Raw genomic sequence first — 25,976 nt, 5'->3', positions numbered from 1 at the left:
CGGATCTAAAACAGTTAATAGTCAATGGGCACATGTATCTATAAATGACATTGAATCCCAGTAGCCATGTAAATTGCACACATTTTAAATACCTCCCAGGGATCAAATGCTGGGTTGGCCGGTTATTTGATCCAGGGGCCTTCAGTTTCCACACATCTCTGCATTCAGTGCACTAACCCACTGATCAGCCTTATGAGCCAATCGCTGGTTATGTGTCTGTCAAAGTGGCACAGAAGGCAGTAATCAAAGAGCCATCGCAAAGACATGGCGGCAGCAGATTAAGAACCTAAAGTATTGCAATGGTCAAATATGAGGATTCCATGAATCAAGAGATATGATGTGTCATCATCATCCATGCAGAGAAATCTGTGGAGCTAGTCAATCGGAGGGTGCATCTCTCGAACACTTCGATTCTCAAAAGCACCAGAGAGCACTTACATGCTCATGTTTGAGCAAGAAACTCGCATGTGGGAGACGGAAACGCATCTCTGTCCTTTGGATGGAAAGTGACCATGTTGTACATAAAATTAGCACTGCTCGGGTGGTAGAACAGCAATAGGTCTCATTTAATAACGTTCGGTCAAGGGGGTTACTTACAGGCGGTTGACCTGCCTGGCACTCCAGACCGAGAATAGGCCCCTTCAGGACAGGGGAGTGGAGAAATCTACACAAGTACCACCAGCTTTGCATTTTGTAGGAGTCTTAAGGCCGAGTGCAAGTTTAATTGTGGTTTTAAAATGGAAAGGTTCATCCATCTGCATGTGCTCCAAAAATTGAGATATATGGAGAACGTATAGGTTTTGTGCACAGACTACATTTAGAGGGAAATCATCAACAGAGGAATTTGCCTCCAGCAATTGGGAGAAGGCCAATCCATGAAAGGCGCAGGAGATTCCATGGCCAGTGGGTGCAGCAATCTGCCAGTCCATTGGGGGTGGATGTAGGGCAGAGTTGCACATTGGAGGGGACGGGACGTTGCCGTGAGGGTTCAATCCATCAGTTCTCCAAAAAGTATTTTCTTCCTAAGGGCCAATATAAGGCAATCGACCATGGAACCCACAGAAAGCAGTGTGCAGGCTAGATGCATCCACGAAAGTACCTGGAGTTTGCGTGTGGCCAGGTTTGTGTGCTTTGCCAGGCTTGTAATGGGGGGGGTATAGACTTGAGCCCAATATACAGTCCTGAAATATATAACAAGAAACTGAAATAGTTACCGACATTTACCCCTCAACAGGTATCTCTACCAACATTTATCTCTAGATAGAGGATGCCTTCTGAAGGCACCATCTAGCTTCTAGCACTGTATTAAAAATGATTAGTGTAACTTTTATAAACTTTTAAAAGAACGACTCTTCACAGTGCACAGGAAGGCAGCAGCTGAAATGGCAAGCACTTGGCTTCCATCTTGGTTCAATTCACTCGGAGCTTGTGTTATGGTGCCACTCAGTTACTGAACTCAATGATCAGTGGCACTCAGGCAAAGGCCGAACTCGGGTTTGGTTTTTAAAAGGGGCAACAAAAATACCCCTTTCAACCCCCAATTGTTCAAAATCGTATAACTCCTCCTTCAAAAACAAAATTAAAAACGTGCAGTCATATACGTTTATAAATCAACCAATTAGGCCGTTCAAAGCGCAGAGTATTACCATTCAGAGCAATCACAGGCGGGTTCTCAAAAAGGCATGTAGAATGCTGTATACATGCACACTGTCATGCTTTCAATCGTGAACACAGCATACATATCATAACACGTACCGTAGGGCTAAATCAATTCATGTCACCTTTCCACAAACCAAAAGCCACAAATAATAAAAAGTTCGGGCAATGCTTGATGGACCAATCCCTTACATGGACATGCAAGCAAGCATCCAGGATCGCTTCACAGATGTGCACCTACCATGCGGATGTATGGGTTCTCGCCGAGACATGTCTGGCACAGGATCGGGAAGTCCTGGGTAAAATCAAATAATATCTGAGTTAAGACAGGCTCATGTCACAGGCCCAATCCACTTGGCTTCATGAACTGGGTAATCTAGAATCTACAAGAGTGCAACGTGGACAGCATGCAAAGAGATGCTCAGTTGAAAAGAATGGCAGTACGGTCATCTTTGGCCCATACAATGGTGGCAATACAGCTCAGTAAAAACACAGGACGTGCCCTGCTTTGTAGCATCATATTGGGCTCTACTTTTCAAAGCCTTTCGCACTGGCCGTAGAAGAGGTGTGAAGCTTAACATAATGATTTCATCAACAAAAAACGTTCTCTCTTTTCTTTGGTTGTCACCCTCCAGCCGCCCATCAACTAACACTGAAATTGAAAGGAACCAGATCCAGACCCCAGAGGCTGTGACAATGAGTAGGGGTTGGAGGCTCTAGTTTAAAGAGGTGGCACAGGGCAGCTCCATCTCCGTGGCTTTGTGTTAATGGGGTTGTGAGAGGCCTGGTGGGCATGGAAAATATATGTTTGTTAAAGGGAGGTTCTCTAAATCTGCATGCCACCAACAATCCAGGCTTAAGACATTGAAGAAGTCGCTGTTCTAGGGCGGATGCCTCAGGAATGCAGTAGTGACATCGGGCATTACTGTGCAAAGCATAATTGAAATCCAGTGCACTTGTGCATCACTGCAGTAAACATGGAAACAGGAAATGGACAGAAGTGAACCTTAGGACAGGCCGTCATGTGCCACAAATGGTGCTTTGGTATGTCCCATGTCCTTTGGCATTTTGGGGACAGCTTACACTCAATTCCAAATGTTCCCAGAATCACAACATGGTAAAGCAGCAAGGTGTATATCAAAGACCCATCAATCACCACACATGGCTTTTAAAAAGTTTTTTTTTTATTTGTGGTTTGCACAAAACAAACAAGATATAACACCTCCAAATATAAAAGAGAACGTAATATAAAACTTCCAAATTGAAAAACAAAGTCAGAAAATCAATGCTATCAGTATTTACATACAAGTTGATATCCTGGAAAACCTAAAAAATCATAATTACGCCATTTCTCAGACTGGTTTACACACAGATCAATAAAATCCTAAATGAATCTAAAAATGTAAAATCATTCCATTTCTAGCACCCTTTTATTCAAATAGCATTTCTTAAAAAAACATGTAAAATCAACCTAACATACATAAAAGAATGCTACAAATCCTCAGTAAATTTTAGAATTCTTAAATATTTAATTGACGCCATCAACAGCGCGTAATTGCATCCGCTTAAGATTCTGTGCCAAAATTCGTCATGCTTCACACTATTTCACACTGCTTTAATCCATGGCGTTACAGATAAGTGTGTCAATAAGGGAAAACAAATGACTGCAAAAACACCCTAATACCTCTTGTTATTGTTCGTTACCTTCTAAAGTCCCAGACATGCACAGAATACTCTCACCATTATGAACTGCTAAGAATGTCCCCACTTGATGACATCACCTATGGCTAGTTCAGCTTTTACAGGGCACAGCAGGTGCGAAGTTTGTGCCTCAACCTAGTTTGTGTATTTTTAAAGGCCAAATGGGGAAATGAGCCTTAAAATTATCAATGAAAGCAAAGAATATATCCATCCATAGATGGCAGATGAAAGGAGAGACCTAGGCTAACTAGCCTTCGGTGGGGGCTGCATACCCTAATAACGTTTTGGTTGCGTAAACGTAATTTCCATGTATGATGTTTCTTAATGCAAAAGTAACAGTATTTTTTATAAAAGAATCAATTTCTCGATGCTCATATGTTCCCGAAAATATGAAGTTCAATGAAAAAGTAGTTGCAGATGTCATTGGTCCTTCATCAGGGCAGCGTACCATCATCTGATCAATATGATAATCATAAAAGGATTTCCCAGAAATCACATTACCAATTGAGCCAAATGTTATTCCAGCGTAAACCAAAAGCATGTAGCATCGTTATAACGGAAACAAAGGTTTAGTGCAGATGAACATGCTGAATACAGATTAATATAGCACATGTTGGTGTAACAGTCTCAAAATCAACATAGTAAAAACTCAGATTGTCATTCAAGTGTGAGTATCATTTCAACCATGGTAAATGTTCATTTTATGAAGTGATGCAAACATTTTAAACACAAATGTCAGGCCACAAGACAGTAGACAACATGTAGAGAGAAACAACACAAAAATCTCATAAGAGGATATACATAAATCGGCCAAATGTTGTCCTGTCGTTATATTTCTAAGTGACACTGCCACTGTGTTTGGCGAGCAAACGTCTCTTGATTTAATAGTAAGTCGAATAAGTGCTTCCCACAGAAACCAAAATGGTCTCTCACAATGTCCATTAAGTCCTTCAGGGGCAAGTCAATGTAACCTATAAATCAATGCGTAGCTAGATACATCTCTAGTCTGTGATGATCTCGCCGAAAAGGTGGTGTGAAAATCCCATAGCCATCAACTAGTCTAAATAAATCCTGTTTAGACCCTATCTGGACCGCCATGTGCGATTCAGAACCTAAAAAATAACGACCATCTGTTTCTCCAAAAATGCCTCGGTATGGGAAATATCCACTACGCCAAGGATAAATAGTATTCAGTAAAGGATGGGTTCTAGGTAATGAACACTCCCGTGCTAAGCTCTGTGTATAGTTCTCTTGGAATTGATCTGTTGGTTGCAAGGTCACAGGTTGGAAGAGGTAAACCCAACACCTCTTACTGGGGAAATTTAAGAGAAATTGTCCTGGTTACCTTGCAGGATAAGTAAATCGGACCCTTATTTATGGAAGGATCTCAGGCGTTTCTGCTGTGGTTGTCAGGTGAAGGTTTTTATTTGTATTGTCATAAGGCTTAGACACATTGTCTAGTGGGTGAAGGTCAGCCGACACGCGTTTCAACCCCGGAAGGTCTTTATGAAGGCAATTGGTAAAGTTCATATGGCAAAATTCAGTCGGTTCGTAGAGCCAGTGGCTAACAACCGTCCAATTAATAGGATATTGTGGGCTGATGCTTGCATTCTGCTCGCTCCGTTCGTCATTCAATACAAATGTGACAACCACAGCAGAAACGCTTGAGATCCTTCCATAAATAAGGGTCCGATTACTTATCCTGCAAGGTAACCAGGACAATTTCTTCTGATAAATAGTATTCCCCATACCAAGACATTTTTGGAGATATATAAGATCAGCATTTTTTAGGTTATGAATCGCACATGGCAGTCCACAAAGATCTTCCCTAGGGTTTTGACAGGATGTATTTAAATTAGGTGCTGGCACTATGGGATTTTCACAACACCTGTTCGGCAAGATCCAAGACTAGAGATGAATCCAACTACACAATAATGTATAGATTACATTGACTTGCACCTAAAGGACTTAATGGACTATGAATCCATTTTAGATTCTGTGGGAAGCACTTAATTATTAAATCAAGAGACGTTAGCTTGCCAAACACGGTGGCAGTGTCACTTAGAAATATAACAGGACAAAGTTGTGCTGATTATGTACATCATCTTATGAAATTTCGGTTTTGTTTCTCTCTTCATGTTGTCTACTGTCCTCTGTATTTATGTCTTGTGGCCTGCCATTTGTCTTTAAAATGAATTTGGGTTTGCATAACATCATGAAATGAACATGTACCATTGTTGAAACAATACTCACAATTGAATGACAATCTGATTTTTTACTCTATTGACTTGGGGAATGTGTCACACCAACAAGTGCTATATTGATCTGTATTCAACATGTACATCAGCACTAAACCTTTGTACCTTTGTTTCCGTTATCACAATGCTACGTGCTTTTGGTTTACGCTGTAATGACATTTGGCTCATTTGGTAATGGTGCAATGTCTGGTATATCCTTTTATGAACATCAGATTGATCAGATGATGATAGGATGCCCTGATGGACTTATGACAGTCCGAATGCATTGGCAATAGTTTGCATCTGCAACTACTTTTTTCGTTAAATCTCACATTTTCCGGAACGTATGAACATCGACAAATGTATTCCTTTATGAAAAATAGTTACTTTTGCATTAAGAAACGTCATATAGGGAAATTACATTTACGCAAACCAACAAGTGGTTATTAGGATGTGCAGCCCACACCGAAGGCTAGTTAGCCTAGGTCTCTTTTTTGCTCATGTAATTTTGAACAGAGTCACGACACAGTAGGTTGCACCCCACTTGTATATCTTTTGAGAATAATTGAAGTTATGAACAATCTGGATTCTGAGCATCCAGAGGCACGGAAACTGCTCTTCTGAACACCCATGAAGAACTGCTTGCATCTCTAGGCTCCAACTACGTACCTTTCTCAATCTCTCCTCTGCATTTGACACAATTAACCATTCCATCCTCATACAAAGGCTCCACAATACACTTGGTATCTCAGAACAGGCACTGGATTGGCGGTCCTCTTTCCTCACTAACTGCTCTTCCCAAGTCATCCTGGGCCCCTTCTCCTCTCCTACTTCCATCTACACCTGTGATGTCCCTCAGGGCTCTATACGGTACCCCTGGCTCTTCAACATCTACCTTGCTCTCCTTGCACACATCTCCACATTCTCCTCCAACTTCCAGTGTTACGCATATGACACACATCTTCTTTAGACTCCCTTCTGACCCTCTTGCACCCTCCATCATCCCTGACTGCCTATCTGCAATCCAGTCCTGGTGTGCCTCCAATATTCTCTACCTCAACGCCTGCAAAACTCAGATCCTTTCCATTGGGACCCCTGCTTCCTACTTCTTCCCTTCACTCCGGCCTTCCTCCTTGGGCTCTCCCCCTATGCCTTCAACCGAAGCCAGAAACCTTGGAGTCATCTTCGACTCCTCTCTTTCCTTCCTCCCTCACACTCAGGACATTGCCAAGAATTCTACCTTCTCTCACTTTCCCTCAGTGACTCAAGCGCTGGTACTCTCTAGGCTTGACTACTATAACAGCCTCCTCCTGAATCTTCCTGCTTCCACTCTGACCTCTCCAGCTGATCCAGAATAGGGCAGCAAGACTTATCCTTGGCCTTAAGCATAGGGACCGCATCTCTCCTGCACTAAAAAAAAGTCTTCACTGGCTCCCAATTGCTGCACTGATTAAATTCAAATCCCTCTGCATCATCCACAAGGTTGTATGGGCCCGGGGACCACAGTATCTTCAACTTTATCTCACTAAATACTCACCCTCTAGAACACTGTGCTCCTCTGACATCAACTGTGTTTGTAAAGCGTTTTGCTTAACAGAGGGGAGGGGTGGGGTTGCTCACTTTCCTCTGCGGTCTCCCTCCTTTGGAATAGCCTCCCCCTTCCCCTGCACCTTGAGGATCTTCTCAAATTCTGAAAGCTCCTTAAGACTTTCCTCTTTTCCTCCTCATTCCCTCCTTCTCTCCTCTGCTAATATCACAGTTGCTGAATCGGTGTCATTGGCCCTTATGCATCTCTGGGGCCTTGACCTGCCACACTTCCCAGCTCCTGTCTTACCAAAGCACTTTGCATCTGCACGCCCTCCGCTCTGGGGACTTACACTTACACTCCTGCGGGCCAAGCTGTAGAGCACTCTACATTCCTAGCACTTCATCCATGGCTCACCCACAGGATCGGACTCCCCAGCACTTACCCCCGCTTTCCTCTTCCTTTCTGCACTTTTACGTTCTGAATACTCACAGGCATAGTAGGTTTGTCCCCCTCTGCTCTTAAATATTGTGTTCTAATGTAATCTATATCCATCTCTCCCTGCCCCGTGGGCGCTTTGAAACAGAATATTCTTATTGTATAAGTGCCTAACAAGCAAACAATAATTAAGTAAGTAATCTTAAATAGATTAATCTAAGAAGGAATAAAGAGAAGTTGTGCCCATTCACCAAATCAACAGCATGAAATCTTTTTTACAAGACAGTGACCCTTAACCCCAAAGAATCAAAATGATCCATAATATGAAGCTTTTCTCCCCCATGATAAAGATTTTGGGTTTAAAGCTTTTCTTGCGGAAGACTTCTACTTTTGGGGGTTCTGCTGTCCCATTTTATGGAACCGCCTAAACTTTGCTCCCCCCTTTGGATTTCTAAGTTTGCAAGTTTATTTTGTGGTTAGAGGGACTTCTACAGAAGCCCCCCTGCTGCAAAAATGTGTTACTACATGATCAAATGGTAGCCCTCATGGATCCTAGTACAGGAATGCTTGCTAAGCACCACATTTAGTCCCTCCTATGATAATACCACCGTACAACGATTTTGTAGAGGCTGGCGTCAGCTGTAATTTAGTTTGTTTCAGCTTCACCAGGGGTGCAAGGTGATTTTACCCTCATTAGTAGCCCAACATACCTTTTTGATAAGCAATGGAGAACTGGTGCATTGGAGTACTGGTGCATTTGTTTAAAGTCCTATTCTCTGCCAGTGTGTTTTTAGGACTTTTCTTTATTTGGGTAATCTACTAGGAAGGCCTAAAATGGCAGCTGCATAGATTTAGGCTCAATCTGGGCCCAGTCTTGCATCCTCCATTGTGATTTCGGCTGGTCTACAACGGTTCCTAGCCCTAGAAAACCCAGCACAAACATTATGAATAAACCTGTATTTTGAATATATTTGGGCCAGCCCGATTTGCCGACTGCCAAAAGCGCTCTGTGGCTGCCAGTTTGGTGCGATTGGAGTGCTGGCTTAGCCCAGCTCACGAGTGAGGAGACCCCGACATTGCCTCAATTCTGCTGAGATCTTTGTATCCAGCTACATGCTGGAGGATTTGTAACACAAAGCTTTGCAGCTGCAATTTCAAGACCAGGTTTGGGCATACTGGGTTGGGCCATATTTTTTCCCATAGCCTCGTTTTTTCCTGCCAGAATTCCTTTCTGGCCCGTCATTCGTCCTCTACTGGACCTGCGCATCGGATGGCCTTGACATGTGCTGGTATCATTTCTGTGCAGTTTTCTAGAATTAGTCCCGTGGTCACAGCACATCGAGGTAGGAAGCTACATACTTCCATAATTGTGGAATCCCCACCCTCCACCATGGCTTCTGTAGTGGAAGTAATTTCTGCTTCCAGGCTGCCCAGTCTCAACCTCCAAGCAGTCTAGAGCCTCTTAAAGTCAGGTTCCTCAGTCTTCGTGGTCCCTTCTCCTGCAATGCTTTCACTTCTGGCTGGTGTGTCACCCTCATGGCTAAGCAGATTGTTCTTTTGCATCATGGGTAAGCCAATTGTTCTTGTGTGTTGTCTGGGTCGTCGGTCTGAATTTCAAGTAACTGAGTGACCATATCTTGTAACTACCTACAAGAGAATACATTTACTCACCACATTGTTTCGACATTTCTGAGCAACGTTCTTCGATAGTGGCGCCATCAGTCCTTAACCCCCGTTTGTCCTGGGATGGTTGTTCATTCTTCAAACTTATCCCCCTGGGGCAACCTCATGCCATGATCATGGGCTTCTACATGTTGCCTTCTTCTGCATTGTGCCGTAGACTGACATAGGAATGAATCCTACTTTGCTTCCTTCCACCCTGGGGGAGGGGATGGGGGCCTGGGTCTCAAACCAGGAACTCTTCAAGATGGTCTCCTTGGGTGTGCCATGGGGTATGTTTCTGCCTTCTCCACACTTCTGGGGTTGACTAGACTTACCTTACTTTATCCTATAACTGCTGCTGTGCCTACAGGCTATCCGATCATTTCCTGTGGGGAACATGTATCCACTTGGAAGACTTCATAATTGTTTGAGCACTTATATGAACATTAGCATTTGTCTTGGGTCCGCCTAGGGACTATGGAGTTTCTTAACTGTCATTTTAGCCCGTACCACCGATTTTAAATGCATTTTTAAATTCTGCATCACGCACCAGTCAATTGAAAGCTACCGTTTATCACGACTGGTTACTTTTGTATTCATTTCCTACGAGTACAATTGAACCTTATGGATTTGAGATTGCAAGTCTAATTGTATCCCAACTGTTGGTGGCCCTCTGTGCTTGGCTGTTAATGTTTTACCACCTTTTCCTCCCTTGGAGCGCTACATGTAATCTTTGGTCTACATATCTAATACACACGCTACTATGTACTAGAGGTGATGGGAATAGTGTGGATTGCCATCTATGGAATTCTGGGTCACGATTATGACAGCAAATGTATTTGTACTGTTATCTAGGGTTCTCTTTTTCTTCATACCTAGGAGCCATGTATGAATGGTGACTACCAGGTAATGATATTGTCTGTGGGATTTTATTAAAAGCCTATATTTATCCAGTATACCACGGTGGTGTATTCTTTGGTGGAAACTGAAGATTCACTGTTCTCCAATACAAGCCTACATTTTCCCTTAAGGTAAGTCTGTTCTGCCACTACCTACCTGCCACTAGCTATCACTCAAAGAGAGTTTGGTCTACCATTGGTTGGAGACCCTGTTGTACCTTTAGCTTAGATGGTTTTATATTCCTCAAATTAATTCTTTCTAACAGTTCTGATTACTTAACGGCAGGATTTTGAATATGGCCATAGAATTTCCATGTGCAGTCATATGTTTTTCAATACCATGGGACACATCATAGGCATGCAAAGGTACGGCCAATAAAAATCTGAGTAGAGGGTGGGGGGTAAGAAGCAGCCCTATCAACCGTTTCTTGGTGAGGTAAGGAAAGCACCTGCTTCCCACTCATCCATATCTGAGGCCTCGAGGGGCGAACAGACCTGAACAATGGTGTCCAAGAGTGGTGCTCCAACCTACATGGTTAAAAGCGGTGTTGAAATCCATTAAAGCACTTGCATAGGTAGTGAGGTGTTTTAGTATAGGTGGAGACTTTACGATTGCATATTCGGGATGATTCAGGGGCAACCACTCATTACCTCAAGGGGAACAAGGCTTCCAACAGGGCAAATTTGTTGGACAATTCCACATGGTTGCACAAGCCAAATCTCTCTCAAAGGAGACTGCCCATTTGAATTTAACCATGACCGTCTAGTCACAACTAAAGTGGTCTTGGTGCAGCCAACAGCGTTATTAAGGGTGTCTTTTTTTTGTTTTTAAGAGAGTGCCGAATGGGGACTTTCCATTTCAGGTCATAGAAAGATAAAAGTATCCTAGCAGAAAAATCAAAATCGCATTTGCCTCCAGGGTCCCAGGCAAACTAAAATCACTCTTTAAAATAAACTGCTACAGTCACTCCCACTTTTCGGGCAAATGCCCACCCACGCTATACTATGTACCCAGAACAAGCGATCATCTTTAAATTGGCGAAAAACATAGTAGCATTTAAGTCTCCCTGTCTATAGAACATCTATACAGCCCCCTTCTTTAAAATGCTAGAGGAGGAAGGTATTACCTTTTCAAATTATGCTGACGATACACAGGTTCTGGCCCAACTTTCGGGAATGCACTCCCAGGATGAACAACAGCTCAACAGAATATTCACACTAATTGAAAACTGGATGATGTACAATAATTTGTCTCTGAACCATATCAAAACAGAGTTGATGATAGTGGGAAACTCAACTATCTCGCCAAACTGGACCCTGCATACAAATCATTCAGGCTAGGATTAGTCGAAATTTTTCTTCAACCTAACTTAAAAATATTAGGTGTGATATTAGACCAGTTTTTAACTTGAGAGCGCACGAGTAATGTTGTCTCAGCCTCCGTCTATTATGTGAAACCTTTAGCGCACCTGAGATCTTTCATCTCGCAAGCTAATGCAGAATCCATCGCTAGAGCTATAGTTGGGGCAAAGATTGACTATTGCAGCAGCCTCCTGGTCGGTCTTTGCAAAGTTGACTCCAACAGATTCCAGGTAGTCCAGAATGGAGCCGTTCGAATGATCACGGGCATAGCCCGACGGGATCATGTTTCTGAGGTTCGGCGTGCCTTACACTGGCTCCCTGTCGAGGCTTGATCCAAATTCCAATTATTGACGACTGTCTTTAAATGCCCACATAGCTGCAAGACCATATACTGGAGAAGGCCAGTAGCAGGTCATTAAGATCATGCAACCAGAACCTGTTAGTACTTCCACGATGCAAACTTAAGGAGGCTGAGAATGGGGCCTTCTTCATTGCCACACCCAAACTCTGGAATTCATTACCGCAGACCCTCAGACAACATGTCTCCATCACGGTTTTTAAGAAAGCCCTTAAGACTTGGCTCTTCTACTGACCACTGAAATGACATTCGTCAAAAGCTATCTTTAGCCCGCTGAGGCTCTGTCCTCTCTTGTTTTCTGTATTTGTTTGTTTTTGTCTGTACCCTCACGCCATAGGGTTCACGGCAGCGCAATATAAATTGATTAAAGTAAAAGAATGCAGACAAGGCAAAGTACAAAGGCAAACACCAATCAAGTACAAATGCATGAGATGCCAATGTGGGTGAGAAATGTGAACAAATATGTTTGAGCAAATATTACCATAGATAGACCAATCACCATTTGGTATATGCTATTTTGGTATATCACAGATCTGTGAAACGCATAAGAGTCTTGGCAAGTGAATAACCCAGCCAGCTGAAGTTGTATCGAGGAACTGTGAAAAACATAAGAAGTCCTGGCAGGCGAGTACACCAGGCAGTGGAAAATTGTATAGCGATTCCTGGCAGGGGAGCATACCAGGTAATCTGCAAAGTTACAAGAACTCCTATAGAAAGACAGTTACATAACGTTTTGTTTGAACAAGAACATTGAGAGTCCAGTGAAGAAACAAAGGAACAGTTAGCTAAAGTGACATTTTAGCCATCCCGTTTAAGAATCCAGGGGAAGGGGGCCACCCTCTGGATCCAAGGGTCTTTACCTTGGAGAACATTTCCGTTGGAGTCATTCTTATACTTTTGGTTTTGAACACTTTTTCTAACATCAAGTTAAAGACATTTCTTTGCACCTTTTGTTTGTTGTTTGTTTGTAAGTGTGAGGGCCAGGATACGTTGCTTTGGACACAAGGACAGCTTTTCAGTTACTGACATCCTGACAGAGACACAGCCCTAGTTTTAGTTTCTAGTCAGGGAAGTTCCTCTTTAGACTAGGGCTAGCGAGGTGTTTCCTCAAGAATACAACAACCTGTGTCCGTCTCTCATTTCTGACCCCTAACAAATGGAATCAGGGTCAGGGGACATAAGCTGGGGAGCCTGTACGTTTGAGAAACTTAGTAACCGAGCTTCTGATCCAACAATTGCCATTGAAGACTATCAGATTTGACTCGTGCAGTAGCAGGGGAGAACTGATTTAAACTGGAATTCAACCTGGGGACTGATTTTTAATACCCACAGGCCTAGTCCTCATTCCCCCTCCCGCAACTTACATTAGATTTGCCTCTAATTCGGGTTTAGCCTGGCGGTATGGCTTAGACATATTAGCAGGCATCATAGACCCTGACTACAGAGGAGATGTAAAGGTACTGATGCAAAATAATGGCAAAGAGGCCTATCAAATCAAGGAAGGGGAGAGAATAGCCCAAAGGATTTTGGAGAAGGCTTGGTTCCCTAAGCCCCAGGAAGTTAAGACCTCTAGTGAAACCGAAAGAGGAACCGAGGGCTTGGGGGAAGCATTCTTGGATTACACCCAAGACAGCTCCATCTCCTATGGCAGAGGAAGTCATCCTAGATTTATCCTTTCCCAAAGGAATGATCCCTTGGTTGCAGAGCCTTTTCCTCAAGTATTACGAAAGGAGGAGGGAAGGAAAAAAGGGCAGACCATTTTATTTCTTTGAAGACTTGTCTGTTGTATATGGGGGATATTGGACCTGATGGTATCCCTACATCACAAGTTGTGGGACCTAAAAGCCATTAAAAAAAAGAAAATTGTGCTGCAGATTGCCGTCCCCCACCTGACAGGTGGACATCTAGAAACAGCCGAAACACAGGCACAGATCCTGAAACAGTTCTATTGGCCCAGGATCTACGCAAATGTACTAAAACATTGTGATCACTTGTTCCGTATGTCAGAAGACCAGTACCCAAATGCCCCCACAGCTCCCTCGCAGCCCTTACCCATCATAAACATACCTTTTTCACACATAGGTATGGATATCGTTGGTCCCCTAGAACCATAAAAGTTGAGAAACCGATACATAGTGGTGATATTAAGCTATGCAACTCATTACCCTGAAGCCTTTCCTTCACAAACACAACAACAGATTCTCAAGCATTTAATTACATTTTTTCAAGAGTTGGGTTTCCAAAGGAGATATTAACAGACCAGGAATCTACCTTTATGAGTAAAACTCATGTCAGAGGTAAAGAAAACTCTTCAGATTAAAACATTGCTTACTTCTATATAGCACCCTCAAACTGATGGTTTAGTGGAGTGATTCAACAAGACCCTAAAGCATATCTTAAAGAAATTGGTTGAATTTGATAGAAAGAATTGGGATGTTATGACACCATTGTCCTTTTTCGCCACTAGGAAACCACCACAATCCTCCACAGGATTTTCACCCTTTGAACATTTATATGGGAGTGAACCATGAGATGTCGTAGATATGTCTGGTGAAGCCTGGGAGGAACAATAGAAAGCTACTTCACCACTATCCCAAACTGCCCAGAAACTAAAAGAGTACATGGCAGCAGTTAGGTCCATAGTGCAAACTAACCTGATTAAGACGCAGGAACATCAGAAGGGCCAACATGATAGAAAAGCTGTCTTAAGATCCTCGACTATTGGATAAACACTCCTAGTTCTCCTGCCCTCTTCCGAAAACAGAATGCTTTCTTGTTGGTAAGGTAGTAGATTAGACAGAGCATTACGAATATTGAATCTCGAAACCAGACAGAAAAATCAAGACTCACATTTATCATGTGAATCTTCAAGGAATGGAAAGACTGAATATACTACTGTGGTATTAACCAGTTTTGTTATCTGATGAAATCAGCACAAATACTCAGATTCCCTCAGAATCAAAAGGAGGGCCTAATGGACCTCTCAGAATAGTACCCTGATGTTTTCAGAACAGAACATGGAAGAGTAAACGGAATAAATCATTACATCCCTAACTCCCCTCTCACCCTGCCAACGACCCACAGGAAAAGTGGTGCATCTGAAGCCATATCAGATACCTGAGAGTAGAAAAAGCATAATTGAAGAGGAATTACAAAATATGTTAAGAGCTGATATTATCGAGCCCTCGCAAAACCCCTGGTCCTCCCCAATTCGGTTATTAGCCAGATCAACAGTGGAGGTTCTGCATTGATTTCAGGAAGGTAAACGGGGTCTCCCAATTTGATAGTTACGCCATGCCCAGAATTGATGATCTTATTGATCGATTGCGGTCTGCCGTTTACCTCTCCGCGATTGATCCGACGAAGGGGTACTGGCAAGTCCCCGTTAACCTAGCAGATAGACAGAAAACATATTTTTGTACTCCCTTGGGGCTTTTCCAATTCAAAGTATTGCCTTGTGGCCTGCATGGGGCACCAACTAACTTCCAAAGGTTAATGATCAAACCCTCCCTCCTCCCTATGCCACTTTCTGTCGAGCATACAGGGATCATCATTCACAGCAAGTCTTGGAAGGAACATGTTTACCACCTGTATGTGGTTACCAGGCCCAAAGAAAAGCAGGGCTTACTACAAACCCAAAGAGATGCCATTTAGCGAGATCAGCAGCCAAGTATCTTGGGATTTTTGTAGGAAACAGGCTGGTTCAACTACAGACGGAAAACGTCAGAGCAGTTAAAGAGACCCCCACTCCAAAATCAAAGAAAGGATCCAACAGCCTTTTGGGGTTTAGTTGGATATTATAGATGTTTTATCCCCAATTTCTCATCTATAATGTCTTGCCTTACTGATAAGCTCAAAAACGCTGATCCCCAGAAAGTTAAACGGTGTAACAAAGATCAATTGTGTTTTGACAAACAAACACATTTTGTTTAGCAACCCTTCGTTGAAGGTGGAGGATTTCAACAGGGAATTCATCCTACAAACGGGCGCTTCGCATAGTGGCCTAGGTGCAGTTCTTTCACAAGATCATGACAGTATAGAGCATCCCATCCTGTATATAGGTGGGAAGTTATTCCCAAGAGAGAAGAATTATGCGACTCTTGACCTGGAAGCCTTGGCCATTAAGTGGGCTATAACCTACCACAAATACTATCTGACAGGAAATTCAGACTTGTCACAGACCATGCCCCATTGACATGGATGAGCCTCTGCAAAGACAATAATGCAAGAGTCACACGCTGGGTCTTAGATTTACAGCCCTATTGTCTTTCCATGGAGCACACTAAAGGAAACTAACAAGGTAATTTATACTTCCTTTTCCAATAGGTGCTGAGAGAACCAGCGACATGGGAAGGGTATGTGAAGAATTCAAAGGAGTCACACCGGGTTCCCTGGCAGTGGCCTCCTCCCATGGGGCTAAGGGACAGCAGCCGCTACCTGATCCTGACCTTGGGGGCGGTTATTTGAGGGAGGATCACATGGGAGGAGGCAACTACCAGGGAGATGTCATGACTTCATTGGAGGAGTCACAGCGTTCCCCCTTCCCCATGATGAAGACCCTCTGATACCCAAATTATTTAAGGCTTTTTTTCATTCTAGTCAGGCCCCCCACCTTTTACCCAAACACCCACAACTCACATAACACCTGTTGTTTCTGATGTGCGGATATGAAATTCACAAGAAAAAACATCAGGAGTTAAAAGCACAAAGACATTCAAGGGCGTCAACTCCCATAACCATCCAGGTACTGAGAAGCGGACGAGAACAAGGGAGTTTGTGCAAAGAGACAGGAGCTCAAAATACAACATGCAGACTATTTGATTTTCCAAACCTTCAATGAGCGGGACAATTAAAGACAGGAACTGCTCTATGGAGAAAAGCAGTGCGGGAGGAGACATTGCCATCCAAGCTGAGGCTCCTGAACGTGAGGCACACTGACAGAGCTGGCAAAGCAGAGAAGGCCACTGGGACAAGAAGAGAAACACTAAGTGCGAGCAAGAAGGGCCGTGGAGACGCCGGCAGCAGTGCAGGAGCTTGGGCCGCTCGACGAGACAGCAGTCTTCACTCGGGGCTGAGAAGGAAAGCGGACGTGTGACCGTAAAGCTGTACAGGATGCTGGAGGAGCGTCTGCAAGCTCCAAACTGGAAAGCGGGTGAAGAAGCCACACCGAGGAAGCACAAGAAGCATTGGAGACACTAAAAGAGCCCGGCAAGTCTGCCCAAAGCAGCTGACGACCACAGGGCGTTACAACAAGCATGCCAACAATGTTATGTTACTTGGCATTTATATAGTGCCTTATGTATCACTGGTATTGTCACGTCTCCTAGGTTTCCCATCCCAAAGGTCTCTCCCGCTCACTCACCTGCAGAGGCAACTAAGACATCGAAGCAGCGTCGGCGGATGAAAACGCTGCCTGGCAGTCCGGGTGTCTTTCGCCCCTCCGCTTGTTGGCAGTTGCCATGGAGACTTTTCGTGGCCGACATCATCCCCGGTTTTCATCCAGGCACCGTACGGTGAGAGCCCCGCAACAACCCTGATTGAACTGCATCACGTGACCCAAATCACGTGACATTCCTCACGCCGCACGTTCCAGTGTTTTTCCTCACGTGACAGCCCTGAATGAGTCATAAGCACTTGAAAACACGGAAGCAGTGCCTTAGAGCTGTTTCACGTGAGGTTTTGGCGTTTCTTGTTGCTCCTGCTGACTTAATCCTTGTTTCGACTTCGGACTGCTTCACGGACCTGCCTTTTGCTCTCTCCTCGGATTCTGGTACCGCTCTTCACGACCTCGGATAACTTGACCTCGGATTGCTCAACGGATTTGATTTTTGGCTTTCTTTGGATTCTAAGTACTATTAGGCACGACCTTGGACTGCTCTCTTGGACTCCTTTGGAACTTTCCCTTTACTTGGCATCCTTGGAACTTTGGACCTGTTGCTCCTGTATTTGCACCTTGTACCTTTGGATCTTTGCCATCCTGATCCTGGGTGTTGCCTTCCTGCAAGTCAGATTGAACCCTATTCACCTGGCCCCCGATTCACTGCTCTTCATCGTTTTGAGGGTTCTCCTGTCATCCATCGGGGTAAGCCTTATTGCAGCTGTGTTTAGTTTACATTCCTATTGCCCTCTGTTTGCTTATACATTGCTTATTGCCTTACAGTGGTCTGGGTTCTTTCCGGTGTTCCCGGTTCCTGACTGACGGCTACAATACCTGTGGCCTCAAAGACTGCACAGGTAGTTGGTTATCTTGCCTGTGCGGTACTTGGGGACGGAGGTGCAATAAATCTGCACGACCATCAAGATCAGAACAGGTATGAACTCAAAGCACTGGTAGGTTGAACGCCCTCGGGAACCACAGTTCAAGAGAAAAGAGAAAGAAAGAAAAAGAGAGAAAGAGGAAGAGAGAAAGAAAGAAAAAGAGAGATAGAAAGAGAGAAAGAGAGAAAGAGAGAAAGAGAGAAAGAGAGAAAGAGAGAAAGAGAGAAAGAGACTCATATTGGTGCATGGGCGCCCCGGATGTGTTTGCAGCTGGTGTGGTTGTTGCACGATAGCTGCTTCTTAGCGGTAGGTGTGGTGCTGAGGAAATCAGTTGGATGTGTGCAGTCTGGAGGGTGGACACCCAGACTGAGTTCGGGCTGCGTTATGCCTGAGGAAACGCCTAAGCTAGCCGGTGTGTGCTCAGCTAGCTTTGTTTTATTAGGATAATGGGGTGTTCGTGGGGGCATGATAGTATGAGAACAGCTAGGACGAATGTGTCATAGTATAGCTATGTTCTAGTTGAATGATGGTGTATAGGAGAGAGTAAGCGTAGTAGTGTGATATGGTGGTCATCAGTAAAGCGCCTGCGACCAAGCACGAGAGAACGACAGGGGGCGTACATAGCGGCATATGTATATAAAGCAACAGGATGGATAGGGTAAACATGCGATACAGATAACATGGGGATACAGGTACATAGCAATACATAGCATAAATAGGAGATACAGAGATATATCCACTCCATCCACTCAGTCCTTTCCATCCACTCGTTCCCTTCTTTTTCCATCTACTTCATCCACAAGTGATTGAATGGTACAACATTGCTAACGCAGAAAATATACAAAGGTAAGGTTTGTTTGAATGCAGTCAAGGCAAGTGCAAAGGCAACCCCAAATGAAGTACGGATGCATGAGATGCCAATTTGGGAGAAAAGTTTGACCAAACACGTTTGAGCAAATATTACCATAGATAGATATACCAAGCACCACATGGTATATGCTATTGTGTTGTATCAAAGACCTGTGAAACAGATAAGAGTCCTGGCTGGTGAATACCCAAAGCATCTGAAACTGTACAAAGATTCCTGGCAGGAGAGTACAGCAGATGATCTGAAAACCCTAAAGAGAAGTCCTGGCAGATGAGTACTCCAGGAAGCTGAAAATTGTATAAAGATTCCTGCGAAGCGAGCATACCAGGTAATCTGCAAAAGGTACAAGAAAGACTGTAAAAACATTTTGTTTGAACAAGAACTTTGAGAGTCCAGTGAAGACATAAGGGAACTGTTAGCTAAAGAGACATTTTTGCCATCCCGTTTAAGAGTCCAGGGGAAGGGGACCACCCTCGGGATCCAAGGGCCTTTACCTTGGAGAACATTTTTGTGGGAATCGTCCTTATACTTTTGGTTTCAAACACTTTTTCTAACATCAAGCTAAAGACATTCCCTTGTGCCTTTTATTGTTTGTTTATAAGTCTGAGGGTCAGGATAGGTTGCTTTGGACACAAGGACAACTTTTCAGTTACTGACCTCCTGACACAGACAGATCCTTAGTTTTAGTTTCTAGGTAGGGAAGTTACTCTTTAATATAGAGCTCTTTAGTATAGAGCTAGAGAGGAGATTTCCCAAACCATTTTTGTTTAATAAAAAAAGTCTTTAACCAAGAATACAGCAACCTTGTGTCAGTCTTTCATTTCCAACTGCTCACAACACACAGACCAACACTCCACACACTGCTATTTCAAATCCGGTCATTAAGATATCAAACATCAGAACTCTGGACACCAACTTATTTACTACCGCCCTAACCAGCGCGTCATGGCACCAGTGGCAACCAAGGGTCCCATCTGGACACAATTGACCTGTGCCCCCCAACAAAAACACCTAAAAGGATCCTCCACACAGTAACCGGGTAATTCCGACCTGCACGGACTAACAGCAGCAAACCCATCTTGCCTTCTCCCTCTCTTCCCACTTAGCCAACTCACTCTCCTCTTTTTCCAAGAAGCTGGGGTGTCTGGAGACCATACAAATAGTAGCTGTGCTCAGTATAAATCCCTGTAATATAAACATAGCATATGTATTACAAATATAGGTAGATATAACTACCCTTGCAACTGAGAAAGAGAGTGGCTTTATGTGGTCCATTGAATATAAGCGATATGTTAACATGCACTGTGTATTCTCATGAGGCTGAGGCTGGTGCGTTCTGATGGTGCTAAAATGTAGGCCATGTAACCTATATAAACATTATTATATATGCTTAGTTAGTGCCCCACTGGTGATAAACACTGCGATTCACATTTTACTCAGGCAGATTCGAAGATAAGAGAACGGCAGTAGAGCTGTGGCATCATCAGGGACATAACATTTCAGAAGTAACATTCTACAGAAACTATCAAGTGCTCGCTAAAGCCAACATGCCACTACTTCTTGGGAAAAGGTGCAGCCAAGCAACCAAGTTGGTGGCTTCTATCTCACTTGAATTGTGCTCCAGTGAGGATTGCAATCCTGAGAAAACCACTTTCCCTCCTTGTACTAGAGTTCGCCGTATTTACCAAAACTGTGACCGTCAAGACACAGCCCGAACGTTAGTATGAATGTATTAGTCACACTTCGTTGACAAGCACATTTGGCATGTGACTAAACACAATGTTCACCTTGGAACAGTAAATTGACTAGTTTCGACTGAGTCTAGTCCTATCTTTCACACAATCCGATCACTGGTAAATCACTGCATCTATGGGTCCCTTGCTATGGGCTTAAAATAAGAAGAGAAATGAGTCAATCTAAATGCTAGTGTAGAACTATTAAAAAGTGGACATCTTTCATGCAGTGGTCAGTTTTTAAATCTGAATTAAAAAGAAAATGTAAAAAAGGAGTGCTTCTTTTTGGCAATATTGTAACATAAAAACTAGCAGTGGGGAGACGAACAATGTCAGGGAAAGCTGCTGAAAACAAGATTTAAATGTGCATTTGACTTTGTATCTCACTGTTAGGTGAAATATGATGCCGGTTTTAAATAATGTGAATAATATGCAATTCCCTCACTAATAAAAACTATAAAAGGTGTACAAAGGGGTTCGGTGTCATTTCATCGACACACGTTATGACGGGTGGTTTGCCGCTGAATTTTTGCCGAAAAAAAAGGTTTAAAACATTTTTTTATTTGGGGGTGGGGGAGCCCCAAGTCCCCCCGATTTTTTATTCCCGTCGACCCCCAACCCTTTAGTTGCCCTTGCCCAGCCCCCAAAATGCAGCAGAAAAAGACACCCATCGTAAACACGGGTGTCGATGAAAGGACGCTATACCCCGAAAGTCAGCCTTTTTTCAGTGAATGTTGCTTAGATGTTGCTGCTGTGAACTCTTCTTTCTCTCCCCTTATTGCTTTTTAAATTGATTTATCACTTGCTTTTTCTTTCGTTTCACACAATGAAACAACAGATTTTTTTTTGTTTTTTTAAAAGGAGGTACTAAAGTGAAAATATAACATTTTGGAGAGGAAAAGGTATGGTTTGTGATAGATTGGGTACATGTGGATCCATCCAGATGGACCATAGATCGGGATTGCAGAAAGGAAGCCATGCGCTAACCAACATCAAAAGGATTGTCCATGTGCAGCAGTTCAGAGGGGCAATACGTAGTTAGTAACACATACTGTTTCTGGATGATGAGCTATAGCTGCCCAGTTAAATCATGCTGGCTTGTCGTACAATGGTTCCAAAATAAAAAAATAAAAAGTCCAATTAAGGTTCTATAAAAAATATGTCCTTCAATGAAAATAAAAGCAATGCCATTCACGAATACAAAATTAAAACCCACTACAGACCCACACCTTAAAGGGAAAACAGAAAATGCAGACTTTTGATAAGAAAGGGGGCACTCCTGTTCGAAAAGGCAGTGGTAGACAAGCAAGAAGACTTCTGTGGTAAAGTCAATGTTCAAACAGGCAAAGGGGAGATGTGGGGGTGGGGTTTAAACATCACTATGACCCTTAAAGTGGGCGAGGAGGACAGGGCCTCTTCAAAATACCTTTTGTTCTCGTCCATGGTGCTCAATAGCATCGAGCAGGCCTTTTACTCACATTTACTGCAATCGAGGTGATGTAAGGAAGTTCAAGTCATGAGCTCAAACTGGCCAGTCACAGTCGATTGGATTCTATGTGCAGGCTGTCGTTGGGTTTAAGACAGTCAATGGCTTCCAACAGTTCAAGACAGTGGTAGAATCAGCAGCAAAGCAATGCTTCTGGTACGAGTCAGCATACAAGACAGGCAAGGACAAGGCTCCCAGCAGGTCTAATCTGCGCTCAAATCAGTTACTCCTATGAAGTCAAGCGATGCAGTGCACTGCAAAGGTTCAAGTCAGCACCTGGAGTGCTTCAAAAGGTGGGTTAGCAGCTCGAAGATGCATAGTGTCAAAAATAGCACTGCTGGTCCTCGAGCAGCTCAAACTGCTATAAACGTAGCTGAACCATCTCAAATGTGTCTGGAAGTGATGAAAAAGGATTTGAGCTGCTTCTGGACTTCTGGGCTGCTGTGAGGCCCAATCCAGAGTCTCCAGGGACACGGCCAGTCCTCCGATCTGCACTTCTGTCCAGGAATTTGTCTGGCACCTACAGGGGACCTTCAAAGCCAGTGAGCAGGATCCTGGCTCCAATGCACAGCCAATAGAGAGGCCTTGGCTCAACAGCATTGTAACCCCCCACTGTTCACTGGGGATGCTCTGCCGTGGAGGTTTTAGTCTTCATCTCTATGGCAGAGGGCTTTGCAATAGATCATCAACAGAGTTCCAGATTTGTTATGTCAGTGCTGCCTTTGAAGCACCGATTCCCAGTGGAGCCTGTGCCATGCAAAGCAGGTGTTGCCCTTCCTCCAGGGGGATAAAAAGGGAGCTTCCTGGCCATTGTCCCTCATGGCTGTTGTTGAGACACCCAGGGCTGACAGCAAGTGCATATACCCATCAAGGATGCTGACTGCTTCACCAAGCTGACACTAGTACGATACTAAATTGCAGTGGCTGTATAATTGTGTGACCTTAGTAGCCACCATGCATAACAAGGGATGGCTAAGATTTACAGTTTATTGTAATTCCATGATGACAAGGATACACAATTATTATGTCCGTCAGGAATGCACATGTGAGCTATGAACATGCATTATTGTCACAGCAGGGCTGATGCTGTGGGTGTCAGGATGCTGGTAAAGCAAGGGCACCTCCATGCACTATGTTTGTGGCATGGAGCTATATGAAAGCTCCCCCGCCCCGATTAGCAGACCTCCCTTTCCAAAAAGTAATTAACATTTTATTTAATACAAAGGAAACTCAGGCAATCTGCCCTCACTAGATGGCATCATTCAATCACAAATATAGGATACTTTCATAATACATTGTCTGCAAGTGGAACTCTGTGCAGTTAAGGGTTCCTGAGTAGGGTTTGCCTTTGTTACATAATTGTCATCAAAAGGCTATGACAGTTGTTGATATACCAGAATGTACACCCATAGAGAGGAACATCGTACTGGACAGTGTGAATGTCAAAACTACATCTGTGATGTACAGTGCTGTCTCCTCCTTTGCCACGAAAGAAATGTGTAGTTTGAAAGCCAAATGGGAAAGGGATGTGGGCCCACTGTTACCTGAGGACTGGACATCAGCCTTAATGTACCCCAGGGAGATAGCAATATCGGCTAGGATCAGACTTATACAGTTAAAATTGTTACACAGAATATATTATCCACGACCGACTTTGTACCGGTGGGGCAAAATTACAGATGCGAACTGTTTACGGTGCAAACAGGAAGAGGGCACCTTCTATCACATCTTATGGCAATGCGTACGCATCAAATATTTCTGGGGAAAATGTTGTAATAGACGATCTAGAGTCTTGGGCCGTCCAATTCCTAACGAACCAAAATTAATGTTATTGGGGATTGAGGAGGAGGATGAAATGACCCGATATGAAAAACTTTTATTCTCAACAACCACAGGGCTGGCCAAAAGGAACATTGCACAACTTTGGGGCTCGGAGATTACTCCCCAATATGACCAATGGGCGTCGGAGGTGGAAGCCTGTATAGCAATGGAACATCAGGTCTATACAGCTAGGGCTGTCCTGGGAAAGCGCACAAAATATGGCAGACATGGGAACAAGCTAGATAGCAAATAAATTATGATTTGTGGGTCCGAACTCACGCCAGATATAGTGCGGAAATGTGTCTGTAACACGCTCTACTGGTGAAACTAATTTAGTGGCGGAATGTAGTGCCTTTGATATATGTATGTAAGTATGTGCTTCTTGTACTGAATGTTCTTGTTTTTGAATAAAATACAATAAAATGTGTTATTAAAAAATAAAAAGGCTATGACAGACTGATTGTGAAGTACTATATGGTGCAGTAGGGCCACCACACAAGATCAAGTGTGTGCGAGAATCGTTAAGGTGGTATGCACCAAAGGTCATCAGCAAAGGGCCAATCAGCCCCGAACAGCCAGTTCAATAGTACAGATAAGTGGATGACCCTGAAGGCACAACCAGGTTGTGGGGAGAGCTTTCAGTATGCTTGCTCTGTTTGGAGTATACAGTCCTGATGCCGTTGCCCGAGCAGTCAGTGGGTACTACCAACAAACCTGGCGAATTGTGGTGACTGGGACCATATTAGGTAGTTGCTAGGCTATGCTGGAAATAATCTGTAAATAAACCACCATTTTCCAACACTTCCAAGGTGTAGTGGCCTACTTAGGTCAACAGGGTGAGTCCAGATAACTTAGGAAACATCTCAGTTTACTGGGCAACAAGCTCTTTGAGCAGTCTTCAATGCTACAGTGCAGAGCATGAGAACAATTTGCTCCCAATACGACTTACGGGCAAAATAAATGGCATCCTCTGCAGTTTATATACCTGTAAACCTCTTGTAATAACAGTCATGTTTGTGTAACGAACCAGTGTAAATGGCCCATTTTCGTTTTTATTTTGGTGACATATTTCCATTTTACCTTTAGGTTACAAAGTTTTGAAACTGTGCCAAAACAAAACAGTCTCTGAGCAACTGGGCTTATCCCAGAAATTGAATATAGTGCCCCGTCATGGGATTTTCAGACCGTAATCTGCAAGGAAAGGGAAACGGTTAGATGGATGAGGAGAAAAAAACAGTGTAATGAATTCATCTCTCTCCCGTCCTCTGACATGTATAGTCTGAACATTAAAATGAAGACATTCTTGCATTATGGGCTGCTCCATTACAACCCTCTTTGCCACAACTGCTACAAAACAGGACATCACGATATTGCTCCTACAGCAGAGGTGTGACGAATGCCCACGTGAGAGCACTGCTATCAAAATACAGGCCACGGTGTTTCTGCTGAGGGAAGACAAAGGCGCCTAGAAGGTAAGCCAGTTTGTTGGCAGGAAGAAGTCTTGAGACAAGGGTGCCTGTCCCACAACCCCAATAACCTTCAGCAGGATTCCACCGAGGGACGGCCCTAGAATTTTCAGGGCCATGGGCGTCAAAAGATATTTGTGGGCCCCCTTATTTGTATATTCAGTGACATCACAGAACAATTATGTAAATACTCAAAGTGTTCATGTAAGGTTTCATAAAAAGAACTTGCCAGGAGTAAGCCAAGAGACAGAACTATGACGCCCAGTTTATGAATTACATGAGTTACAATTGGCAGCTGGTGCCTGTCTGCGGACCCCCATGATCGCAGGGCCCTGGGCAACGGCACAATAGGCCCATGTCTAGGGTCGGCCATGCTTAAACCCGCCCTGCTTAAACCCACTACAAAAATATCTAAAGACCTCCCCCAAATAGGGATTTCAAAAAGCGCACACCATGGGGATGTAAGAGACCTTGTTATCACCACCGCCAAGAGTTAGAAATGGGAG

The 25,976-nt window shown here is 43.7% G+C and overlaps 1 protein-coding gene across 1 annotated transcript in view; it reads right to left on the bottom strand.

Moving 5' to 3' along the window:
• RBM22 (RNA binding motif protein 22) overlaps nt 1-25,976 on the bottom strand; it is a 124,495-nt gene that overhangs the window by 90,664 nt on the left and 7,855 nt on the right. Inside the window, exon 2 of the mRNA XM_069654036.1 lies at nt 1,898-1,951. Within this exon, the coding sequence (XP_069510137.1) occupies nt 1,898-1,951 (54 nt within the window). The remainder of the gene's footprint in view (nt 1-1,897; nt 1,952-25,976) is intronic.

This window comes from Ambystoma mexicanum, chromosome 3q (genome assembly GCF_040938575.1).
Source record: "Ambystoma mexicanum isolate Mex_15411 chromosome 3q, UKY_AmexF1_1, whole genome shotgun sequence".
NCBI classification, from domain to species: domain Eukaryota; kingdom Metazoa; phylum Chordata; class Amphibia; order Caudata; family Ambystomatidae; genus Ambystoma; species Ambystoma mexicanum.
Note: the sequence above shows the minus strand (reverse complement) of the source record. Positions and strands in the feature narration are given on the sequence as shown.